The sequence below is a fragment of the Otolemur garnettii genome, unplaced genomic scaffold (genome assembly GCF_000181295.1).
Source record: "Otolemur garnettii isolate 467f Iridium unplaced genomic scaffold, OtoGar3 scaffold00205, whole genome shotgun sequence".
Lineage (NCBI taxonomy): Eukaryota > Metazoa > Chordata > Mammalia > Primates > Galagidae > Otolemur > Otolemur garnettii.
The window spans coordinates 1942015-1954546 of record NW_003852600.1 but is presented as its reverse complement, the minus strand read 5'-3'; the positions used below and the strand labels follow the sequence as shown (position 1 = coordinate 1954546).

At 45.3% G+C, this 12532-nt stretch overlaps 1 protein-coding gene and 1 long non-coding RNA gene across 3 annotated transcripts in view; one reads left to right on the top strand and one right to left on the bottom strand.

The window, feature by feature from the left end:
* ME1 (malic enzyme 1) overlaps positions 1-12481 on the bottom strand; it is a 161719-nt gene extending 149238 nt beyond the window's left edge. The window contains exon 1 of the mRNA XM_003801301.3: positions 12404-12481. Coding sequence (XP_003801349.1) covers positions 12404-12481 — 78 coding nt within the window. The remainder of the gene's footprint in view (positions 1-12403) is intronic.
* The window catches only part of LOC111721940, a 3842-nt gene continuing 3372 nt past the window's right edge, over positions 12063-12532 (top strand). Inside the window, exon 1 of one of the 2 annotated variants that reach the window (XR_002770920.1) lies at positions 12063-12412. This is a non-coding gene — a long non-coding RNA (uncharacterized LOC111721940). Of the gene's footprint in view, positions 12434-12532 lie in introns of both variants that reach the window. The other variant, XR_002770919.1, reaches the window with a different exon arrangement.

The window sequence follows — 12532 nt, the reverse complement described above, 5'->3', positions numbered from 1 at the left end:
CCTGCCAGCCTAGGTGTATGTGGCTGGTGCCTTAGCTGCTTGAGCCACAGGCACTGACCCCAGTGTTTCACTTTTGATTGATTTCTAGTTTTATTCCACTGTGGTCAGGGAAGGTTGTAGGAGACTTGAACACCAGGCTTGTAGAAGCGGACACCAGTTCTTGAGGGAGGTGCTGGGAGCAGGACAATTCCTAGCCGGCCTGGAGATGTTTTGCTACGAGAAGACAAGCCCCCAAGCAACTGCATACATTAGTGAGATAAGATCAGTTGCTCCTTAGGAAGCAGGTGTTATACTTTGGGCATTTGTGGTGCAACAGGCTGGGAATTGAGCCCATGGGGAAAGAGCTCGTAGTGACCATTAAGCACAGGATCCTAGTACACGGCCCCTCACACCCGTTGTATAATGCATCAATAAAAGGCCACCACAGAGGTTACTTGGGGCTCTCCTTGTACCTATCGGAAGCCCACCTCTTACAGGCATGTGCCTTCAATCCATGTCCTGGCTGTTTTTATTTACGCAGTGACGGGGTGCCACAGCAGCACCAACAGAAAGTATATGGTATTATATTGATTTATTTTGAATTTGTTGAGATCAGTTTTGTGATCTAAAAAGTGACTTGGAGAATGTCCCAGGTGCTGCTGAGAAATGTGTATTCTGTAGTTTGGGGTAGAATGTTCTGTAAATGTCTGTTAGGTCTATTTCATTTAGAGTTTGGCTTAACTCCATTATTTATTAATTTTTGTTGTTGTTGTTTAACAGACTGCAAGGTCTGCAGTCCCCTGACGGGGGCTCCCCTCTGTGGGTCGGTCATTGATGCCTTTGTCTGGCTGTCTACAGGACCTCCTTCACGTGGACTCTGGCAGGTTGACTGCTCTGTGTCTTGGAGATGGCCTATTTGCTATGACTCTTCCTTGCGTTCAATGTCCATCTTGTATCTGTGTGTCTGAACTTCTGGGGATGCCCAGGAAGTTCTCCTAATAATTTCCTCCAACAGACTTTCCATGCTTTCAGCTCTTTCTTCTTCACTCTCAGGGAGACTTATAACTTGGATTCTGCTTTGCTTCACAGACTCATCTCTCAGTGACTGCTCAGACTTTTTTATATTCTTCTCTGCCTCTTTCAATGACTGGGTTATCTCAAGAGCCTTGTATTCCATCTCTGAGATTCTCTCTCCTTGCTTAAGCCAGTTATGTTTTAATTGCATTTGGAAATTCTCTGAATGACACTTTTTTTTTGAGTTCTATTATATCCCTTCATATGTGGCCCAGCTCTCTAATGACTTCTTCCCTTTTTCTTATCCATGTCTTTGAATTTTTAGCTTATTTTTGTTGGTCTTTACCTTTTTCTTTTATTCTCCAAATTTCATTTCTGCCATTTTGGCAATTTCCCTGTGCGTGGCCTGCACTATCATAGCTCCACTGTGTTCTCTTGGGGTTGTCAAACTATTTTGTTTCTTCATGTTGCTGGGGTTCTTTTGCTGGTTTTTTTCTTATCTATCTCTTCTTCTCTCAGCTCTGGGTTATAGTGGGGGAGGGGGGGTGAGGGGCACCCGTTCTCCTTTGCTGGGGACTCTCTTGAACCAAGAACCACGAGTGATAGCTGCTGGGCAAGGGGTCCTGAGTGAAATGTTGGACTCCAGCGTGGTCCTGCCAGCCCAGTGGTAGTAGTGAGCACTCAGGAGTGGGGCTGTGGGATCCAGCCACAACTCTGGAGTCTTGAGGGTAGAGATGTAGCCCTAGTGTAGGCCCTAGAGCCACAGGTGCAGAGCCTCAGACTCAGGCACAGTGAGAGCTCAGAGCTGCTCTGGGGATTTCAGGGGCAGAGCTACCCACATGGAGAGCTGCTCCACGAGCGTGGGGCCTGAGGATGCCAAGTTACACGGGCAGGGGTTTCTCTCTCTCAGTGGCCCAAGTTTCATGTAGGTGGGCCAGAGCTGCTGGTCAGCTAAGGTTCTCCCTTGACATCTAGGACCCACACTGAGGCTGTTGCCCAAGGGTTCCCAAGTGGTGCCTGCGGCAACTGAGGCTCCCTTCTGCTCCTTTTCTATGCCAGGGAGGAGGTGTGCTCAGCTCCCATCACAGGGCTCAACGCAGGGAGCATCTATTCCCTCCCTGGCCTGGCAGAGTGATTCTAAGGTCACTGCAGGATGGCTGGGTCAAGAGTGGACCTGGCTCTGTGCACCAGATCAATCAGGAGTTGATAGTTGCCAAAGCCTGGGACTGGCAGGCAGCAGGGCTCTGCTGCACCTGCTGTCTGGTGGAATGTCTCTGCACAGACTCTGAGCAGCTCCCTAGTCAGCACAGTGTTCTATAGTGGAAGAGGTAGACGCCTCACAGATCAAGCTGCAGGTTAACTTCTGTTTCTCTCCTAACAGACCATGCACCAATACATGCTGTCTGCAGTGTGACTTGTACTGGGCCCCTACCTACTCTCTGATGGCAGGTGGTACTTCTAAGTAAGCAGCAGCCACTCTGGTTCGACTGAGTTGGAACATGCTGTGGTGAGCTGTAGAGTTCCTCTCTCTGTCAGTGGTTTTGCTTGTAGGAAACAGACAAGTACTAAGATGTCAATTGTGCCCATGGAAAGCTCTGGTCCCTTGGGTGGAACATGTGAGTGTCCAGTGCCCTTTGGGAGGGCCTTGTTGCTCCCAGGAGGTTGGGTGATCTCCCCACCGAAGCAGATTCAGGTGGAGGAACCAGGCAGCACCTAGTCAGGTTGTGGCTCTGGACAATCTGCAAAGCCTGGGAGTGCTCAGAGGCTGTTTACCAGCCACAAGGGGTGGGGGAGTGCTGAGAGGAAACTCCAGGCCAGCTCTATAGACAAGGGGGGCTGCTCATGGGGCAGGGGCCTGAAGGGCTGGTTGCTATGGCACCCTGGGGGAGCATGTTCCCTCTGGGGGACTGCTCTGATCCCACAGTGTGGCTTTCCTAGGTGGGATGTGGAATGGGTGCTCTCCCAGATCACCATGTCTCTGCCCCTCATAATATTTATTCCCCTGTCAGTTCCACACATGTGGGGCTCTCACCCCAGAGTCCAGCCCTCACTCCCCACCCTATGTCCCCCAGTAACCCGCTCAAGTCCAGGGGACACCGAGTCCGGCCTACACATCTGACCTGCTGGTTGTGTCTCCACTAAAGGCTGGTGGGCAGGGGCTTCCAGATAGGCACTCAGGTCCCCTAAAGGACCTCAAGGAGAAGGCAAGGGCCCCGACCTAGAGTGGGACCCTGTTTCAGCTGGGGAGGGGGCCACTGCCCAAATCCCACTCAAGCTTCTCTCTGGCTGCAGTAGGTGGGGAGGAGGCAGGGGTGACAGTCTGAGTGGGAGAACTCTGTCAGCCTCCTGGTCACTGTCCTTGGAGGGAACCCTGCAGTGTCCGAGCCCTGGGACCCTGCAGCTTCGCCTCTGTTCTGTTTGCTCAGTGCTTGGGCCTGGGGGGTGGAAAAGCTCCCAGGAAGCTCAGAGGCCTGCTGCTCACGAGGGAGGGTTGGGGGGAGAGGGGCCCTACACCTCCCTGGGCTCCAGCCTCTCTGGGTTTGATCCTCCCCGGTACTGGTTTCCTTTACCTTCTTCCCTCTGCTTTGCGGATTCCCTTTGTGGGGTCCCGGCAGGCTCCCCACTTACCTCTCCCAGCTACACCTGGGTTGCACCCTTGGCCCCCTGCCCCCCTCCTATGTTGGAAACCCTCTTTCCTCCCCAGAGTCTTGAAAGCAATGTCTCTAGTCGGATATCAAGGCTCCCTTCATTCAAGAGACTTTCACAGAATACCTATTATACTCCAGGTCCCATGAGTACAGCACAAACCAGTGTAACATTCCTACCCACTCTCTCATCCAAAACAAGGACAGGAGGAAGGGGAATGGCATTTTAAAGTCTTAACATAGGCTCAGCGCCCACAGCACAGTGATTATGGCACCAGCCACATACACCAAGGGTGGCGGGTTCGAACCCAGCCCAGGCCAGCTAAACAACTGCAACAAAAAAAATAGCCAATAGCCAAGTGTTGCGGCAGGCATGTGTAGTCCCAGCTGCTTGGGAGGTTGAAGCAAGAGAATCGCTTAAGCCTATGAATTTGAGGTTGCTGTGAGCTGTGACACCACAGCACTCTACCAAGGGCAACATATTGAGACTGTGTCAAAAAATAAAACAAGGTCTTAAAATAACTGTCCGCTCAGAATTCCATAACCACGGAAAATACCCTTCAGAAATAAAGGTAAAATAAAGACATATTCAGAGGAAGGAGAACTAAGGAACCTGGTCTCCAGCAATCCTGCTCTAAAAGAAATATTAAGGAAATTCTTTAGCTGGAAGGAAATGTGGATGGAACATCAGGAATGAAAGAAGCGTAACAGAAATAGTAAATACCTGGTATTTAGTAAAAAATACCTGGTATATAGTAAAAATTTAGTAAAAAATACCTGGTATATAGTAAAAAAAAAACAGATTACCCTTTTCCCTCCTATACTCTTTAAAATATGTGTAACAGCTAATAGTAAAAGCTGTAAACATTACGTTGCATTATTACATGTGTAAATGTAAGGGGGTATGATACATAAACTAACAAAAACTGAGGAAAATAACAAGACCTAAATGATAGTACATTTCAGCTTAAGTAGTAAAATGTGAAAGCAGACTGTGAAGAGTTCAGTATGTATGCTATAATCACCACAGAAAGTACTAAAAGATTTTTTTGAAAGGCTATCTAAAGAGATACTGTCAAATAAAGCTGGGCGCAGCGGTTCACACCTGTAATCCCAGCACTTGGGAGGCCAAGGCGGGCATACTGCCTGAGATCACAGCTTCAAGACCAGCCTGGGCCAGGGCAAGACCTCATCTCTAAGAAAAATAAAATAGCCTGGCGTTGTGACAGGTGCCTGTAGTCCCAGATACTCAAGAAGACAAGGTGAGAGGCTCACTTAAGCCCAAGAGTTTGAGGTTGCTGTGAGCTGTGATGCCACAGCACTCTACCCAAGGTGACAAGGTAAGACTCTGTCTCAAAAAAACCTAAGAAAATTCAAATGGAATAATAAAAAGAGCCTAACAATAAATAATGAGGTGGGGAAAAAAGAAATAAAAGAATGACACCCAGAGAGCCCAGACACCTACTAAAATGACAGAAACCCAAATGTGACAATTACATTTTTAAGTGTAAATCGTGTAAATAGCATGTAACATAATAGTTACACTAAGTGTAAATGCCCCAGACTGAGAATTCATTAATTCTCAAAGGAGGATTATAATGCTACTTATATCCCATTTTCATATTTGATCCTCTTAATTTCCTCATGATTTGGCAAAAGAAATTTCCTGAGAAATTTGAGGAAGAAACTGCTGTATGGAAACCGTTTTACCCCTTTGGTGTATCCCGCACTGAGAGTTATAAAGTCTTCTGTTATTGGAGTGTCTTATTTTTCCTTGCATGTCCCATACTGTCTTTTTAAAAGTTTTTTTAAATTGATAAATTAAAAGTATATATAGTATTGTGTACATCATGTTGTTTTGAAGTACGTGTACGTTTTGAAATGACCCAATCAAGCTAATGAACATTCTCACGACCTCATACACTTATCAATTCTGGGGAAACACTTAAAATCTACCACAGTGCCTTTGCCTTTCCAACGGACATGGCAGCTACTTTACTTGGTACACAGATATTCACAACTTTAATAACTTCACTCAAAACTGTACCTTCCAACATTTTCATAAGGAGTTGTCTTTTTAATGTTTCTGACATTCCCTTTGTATTTTCTGATGTGAAGATCATAACTCCAATTTCTTGTTTATATCTCTCCACATTTTTATTTTTAGCCTTTCTGTAACATTTCTCTCTTACATGCAGCAGTTTCATTATGCTTTGTGAGACAATCTGAAAGTATTTTTAATAAGTGTGTTATTCTCATTTATATTTATTGATATATATATATAAATATAAATATAAATGACCAATACATTTGGTCATGATTCTGTCAAGTTATTACCATTTATATTTATTGATATATATATAAATATAAATATAAATGACCAATACGTTTGGTCATGATTCTGTCATGTTATATACAACATCTTGAATCAGTAAAAATTTTGGAGATATATTGATATATATATAAATATAAATGACCAATACGTTTGGTCATGATTCTGTCATGTTATATACAACATCTTGAATCAGTAAAAATTTTGGAGACCTACAAAAAGATGCTCACTAACCACATATCCACTTAGTTATAGCTCTGAGTGTACAGGTAAGGACAGTGCTTTGCTAGTTCTCCAGACCCATCAGCATTATACCTAGTAACAGTAACAACGTTCTCATAGTTTTATTGATTTAAAAGATGCCTCCATTTTTTTTTTTTTGAGACAGAGTCTCACTTTGTCACGTTGGAAAGAATGCAGTGGCATCACAGCTCACAGCAACCTCAAACTCTTGGGCTCAAGAGATCCTCCTGCCTTAGCCTCCCAAGTAGCTGAGACTACAGGTGTGAGCCACCACGCCTAGCCTAAGATACCTCAATTCTGACATGTAGGGGGAAAAACAAAGAAGCCAGGGGAAACTAGAGCCCCACATGGGACACTAAGGCAGGTGCACGCGCGTGCACGCGCGCGCACACACACACCCACACACACCCACACACACCCGCTATCTAACCTTCCCAGGCATGTGAAAGCACTCATGACTCAATACAATCATACAGCAGAATCCTTTTAAGCTGTGGATTGTAATTCTCTAGTGAACCCCAACCAACATTACCTTTAAAAACTGAAATAGGATATTACTGGGGTTCACTGAACACAACAAGGGAAAATACCATGAAATTCTGCTTCCACGACATAGGGTATAGTTTGCTAGGGCTGCCAAGGCCAAGCACACAGATGGGAGGCTTGCACAGAAATTTACTTTCTCACAATCCTGGAGGATGGAAGTCCCAGGTCAGGATGTCGGAAGGTTGGCGTTATCCCACGACTTTTCTCCTTGACTTATTAAGTGGACATCTTACAGCTCTGAACAGGCAATTAAAACATACTTTAACATACTATAAGCTTAAGGGGTCTAACTATAATACTGTTATGAAATTTTAGAATTCCTCCAGCTTCTGGGTCTGCAGGGGTACCCATAATATAACCATGGACAGGAAAGTACTTTTGCAGATGTTTTCACTTAACTATTACCTACTTATTTAAAAAAACAAAAACACTGGTTTTAGGTCTAGGGTTTGTGTATCAGTATAAAAGCTTTCAGTTACATTCCGGGTTATATGCCTATGTTTTCAGAGAACGTCATTCAGCCTTTCAGTACTTGACTTCCTGCTGTGGTTTGAATGTGTCTCCCAAAATTTGTATATTGGAAACTTATTCTTCAATGCGGCAGTATCCAGACGTGTGGAGACTTTAAGAGGTGATTAGGTAATTAGGGCTCAGCTGGATTAATGTCTTTATTGCAGAAAGGAGTCTGTCCTTGTCAGAGATAATCTTTTCACAACACAGAGAGCTCAGCCCGCTCCTGCTTCTCACTCTGCCCTGGGATGGTACAGCACAGGCCCGTTGTCAGGTGCTGTGTCACCACTGCAGCTGGCAGAACAGGCACTTAGGCTCATTTCTTGGAGGCACAAAGTTTTAGAATGTCCATTACTTTACACCTGCAGCTTCCAAAGAGCGCAGAAATGAGGACTCTGCAGCCCATTCCCCTCCAGCGTCTCCTCACCCCATGTCACCAGGAGCGGAGCGATCATATCAAGTTCGTCCTTGTACTTGTCACAGCACACGTCATTTTGTTGTTGTGACATCCTGTCCCACCACTGTTGCTGCAGCCGCAGCAGAGGGATGGGAATGGAGACACACGGCCCACGCCTCTGTAACCACGGCCTTCACATCATGCGATGCCCTGTTAAATAATGAATCAGTTTCTTACGTTGCTGAAGCAACTCCAGAGCACTGTGGCGGGTGAAAACTTCTAAATAATTCATTCTAGTATAGTTTACATTGAGGATAAAGAGATTTAAGGGTCTTTTCTTTCACAGCCTCAAGACTTATTTCTCTTTCTTCAGGACACATACAGCTAGGTTTGGGCATGCGGAAAGCAGTTACAAAAGTACTTCTCCAGAAATGCATTTCTGACTTAAAAGTATAATTCTGACCAAACTTAACTTTGATAAAGCACCACCTCTAACTTAAACTGAATCAAACCATCTAAAATACTGAGCAGTGGTGTCCTGGAGATGTACTTATAGGTCATGTTATTATTTAATCTTAAAGATATGGAAACCATGTAAGCACAAGTTAATTGTGATAGAACTATCAATTAGTCTTTTCTACCATTGCATGAAGAAATCAAGCGAACTAATAAATGAAAAGTAAAAAATAAACATGATTTTTACTGTGTGGAATATTTTAATTTTGAAGAGTGATTTATGAAACAGTATTATTAGTCACATGAAAATTACTTAGATAAATTGTATTTCAAATTTTTCTAACTCAGAAAGTATACCTAAAAATAAAAAACACGAAACATTGAATTAGACACATACATATAAAACAGGCAAAGATGATCATCTCAAAAGTAGTTTGAGTTATGTACAGAAAAATACTGAATTTCGTAGTGTGACCCAGAAGCAGTTCCCCCATTGCTTTGATAAAATCCTTTGAGATTTAGGCATGTTTGAGTATAAGCAAATATTACAATTTAGAATCATACATGAATTATTATATAGGAAGACTGTTTTTATCTTAGGTTTTTTAAAAAAGTTTTCAATTCCTAGCACATCAACTGTTAAACCTGATTTTACCAAGATTAAGCACCACCTTTAGGTTATCCAGCAAGTACTTAAAATTTCATGGGTCTGGGCCTGGCGTGGTGGCTCACACCTGTAATCCCAGCACTCTGGGAGGCTGAGGTGGGTGGACTGCCTGAGCTCACAGGCTGAGCAAGAGAGACCAGCCTGAGTAAGAATGAGACTCTCCATCTCTAAAAATAGCCAGGCGTTGTGGCAGGTGCCTATGGTCCCAGCTACTTGGGAGGCTGAGGAAAGAGATTCGCTTGAACCCAAGAGTTTGAGGTTGCTGTGAGCTGTGATGCCACCACACTCTTACCAAGGGTGACAAAGTGAGATTCTGTCTCAAAAACAAAACAAACAAAAAAGACATTTCATAGGACTGTCAAGCTTAAACCAAATTTCACCTTATAATAGTCCAGTATACAATATAATGGCTTAGGGAGTCAACGAAGCTTTATACTGCAATGTGAATCTCCTTTCTAAAATTACATTAAAGAGGATAAATGTCTTAGGATAATGCCCAAACTATCTTTTTAAAAGCTACATGCTTCCAAAGCCAACTGGTGTTTAAAAACAATAAATAAAAATATCTTATTCATTAAGTAAACATTTACTTATGTCTACTAAGAAATATTACACTAAATACGATTCTTCCCCATGAAAATTAAAATGAATACAAAAAATTACAATTTAGTAAATGACATGACATAAATAAATACAGGAAAACAGAGGTGTTCAGTAAGATAACTAGAAAAGGCTTCCCTAGAGATCATTATTAAATCAACTAATGACATTTTCCTTGTAGGAATTACACACAAGAAAGAATTAAGTAAGAGATTCAGCCAATATACTTTAAGAGGAAGGCTGCACTGGGGAATTAAGATAAATTTAGAGAAGATAGTAAACCCAACTGACATTAATTTTACATTCAACATAACAGGAAAAACAACATATTATAAACACATACTTGGAGAACAGAAGGGTAGCATAAAGAAAATGCTAATTCATGAAGATACTTCTTTCATGCCTATATGTAGGATAAACTGTAATAATGGAAACAAAACCAGAAAAACTGGCTCAGCACCTATAGCTCAGCAGTTAAGGCACCAGCCACATATACCAGTTGGACTGGTGGGCTTGAACCTGGCCCAGGCCTACTAAACAATGACAACTGCAAAAAAAGCTGGACATTGTGGCCGGTGCCTGTGGTCCCAGCTACTTGGGAGGCTGAGGCAAGAGAAGCGCTTAAGCCCAAGAGTCTAAGGTTGCTGTGAGCTGTGACACCAGGACAACATTGAGACTCTGTGTCAAAAAAAAAAAAAAAGAAAAGAAAAACTGTGGTGCAGTTACCCAAACGTGAGGTTATCAAGGTCTGTGTTAATGTGGTTGATGAAGACTTCACACAGCCAGTTAACAGGCTGGGCCATTACAGGAAAATTCCATCACTGGTGCCTCCTTGGAGATGCCAGCAAACATGGCAGGGCTACAGCACAGGGCAGCTCAAGAAGGCCCCATGGCCCTGATGTCAACACAACAGGAATTCTGTTACTTCCATGGGGCACCATTCACCTGTCCCAAACTGAGTAAGAGGAGTAAAATTTCCAACTATTGACCCAAAGTGGATTATCTAGATTTTGAATCCAATTTGATATAATACAGAAAACAAAGTTCAATTATAAATTCAAAAACATATTTTTAAGATATTAGTGCTATACTTTTTCTTATTAACCTTTGTGATTATTATTCTGAAGTGGGAACTAATCCTTATAGGTGAACAGGAATCAAAAGGATTTTGATATCCTTGATGCGCACGTAGTCAAGGCATAATCCAGGCGTCCTCAAACTGAGGCCCACAGATGATATTTACCCGGCCCGCCAGGTGTTTTTGCCGCTGCTGCCTGTCCTGCTTAGCAGCTAACTTGTCCTGGGGCCCGCAGTCCAGCCCTCCAGCGGTCTGAGGGACAGTGAACTGGCCCCTGTTTAAAAAGTTTGAGGACCCCTGCATAATCACTCTTGCTTAGAGACCGCCCGTGCTGAGCACCCACTCAACACAGCAGCTGCTCCCTCACCTGTCTCCCACCTCAATTCCCAGGTGTCCCAAATTCAGCCTATTTAATTCTTTCTCCCCTTTTCATCTCTCAGCTACTTACAATACAGAATCACTTAGGGCCTCTAACATCTTAACACTCGCCCTGGACTTACAGAAAATCAAACAAGTTATACAACTCACATGGTCCTTAAGTGTCAAACCATAATTTGGTCATAAATTACAGCAGGCAGGTAACACGTGAAAGTCATCAATTGTCCTGTCACATCAAGTCTTACCTTTGTTCTGCCAAAAATAGGCCCCCAACCCGCAGAATAACAAAAGGGGGGAAACAAACTAGCAATTAAATTTATTTTGAAGAAAAAAATAATTAGGAACTATTTTAAATTCCATAAGGCTGTATGACAAAAAATACTAAATGATCAATGATCAATTTGTAAAAGATGACCATCTCTGGGCGGCACCTGTGACTCAAGGAGTAGGGCGCCGGCCCCATAAGCCCAGGGTGGTGGGTTCAAGCCTGACCCTGGCCAAAACTGCAAAAAAAAAGATGACCATCTCCACAAAATAAAAAAGAGCTCACACTAACTCTAATGTATTAAATAAATCACAAATCTTTAAGCCAGACACAGTCTGAGCAAGCCACCAGCAGCGCACCAGGGGGAAAGAGCCAGGTCTGGGTCTTAATGAAAAGGGACCAAAATGACTCCACGGATCTCTGCACTGACTGATGGCATGTTCGGTGTACTGGACAAATGGGAAAGGTGAAAAGCTCACAGATACACACAACCGGCACAATCCAGAGACAACCGGTTGGGACGCGACAGTGTGCCGCTTAGTATCTAGAGGCAAAGTGACAGACACCGAGGTGTTTTCATCTCAGACCCTGGGTGGTCCCACCACACTGCCTGTGGAGGGAAAGGGGCGTCTGGACAGCGTGAAAAGAGGACAGGTCTGAACAAGTCTTTTTAACCTCCAGAAAGCCAGTTGAAAAAAAAGAAAAGAAACAAGAAAGGAAAGCTTTCACCCACGGTCCCATGTCCAGGACAGGACTCTTCTACCAGGCCACACAAAGCGTCCAAGGCAGAGCCGACCCGCATTCCCAGACTCATAACCGTGTCACCCCAGAAACCAAGAGGTCCCGGGTCTCCAGGTGGTGCGGAGCACCGGGCACACTGCCATCCAGGCCGGACCAGCAGGGCCTCGCCGGTGCTCAGCCGCCCGCATCACGGTCACACTGTGCGCAGCCGGAGCGGGCAGTCGGGGCGGCCCAGCACCGAGGCGCTCCCTCCATGCCGGGGACACTAGCTCTGGCCGGCTCCCAATTTTGGAGATGAACGGCCACAAAGTGCGATAAACAGGTCACACCTCTCCTCTGCAGATCGAACCGGGGCGCCGGTGCACGTGTACGGCCGCCGGCACCGCCCTGCAGTCCCCTCGGGCACAGACCGGCCGGGGCCCCTCCGTGCTGCCCGCACCAGGCCCCGCGGCCATGGCCGCCCCCGGGAACCGTCGGGGGAGGCGACGGCGGAGCGGCGAGGCCGTGTCGCAGGACCCGCGCGCGGCACCTGCCCGGCCCCCGCGGGCTTACCTTGTTGAGGTGCGGCTCCCGCGTCAGCAGGTAGCCGCGCTGCAGCGTGTGGCGGCGGCGGGGGGCTGCGGGCTCCATGGCGGGCGCGGGGCCGGGCGGCGGGGTCGGGCCGGGAGGCGCGGCGCGCGC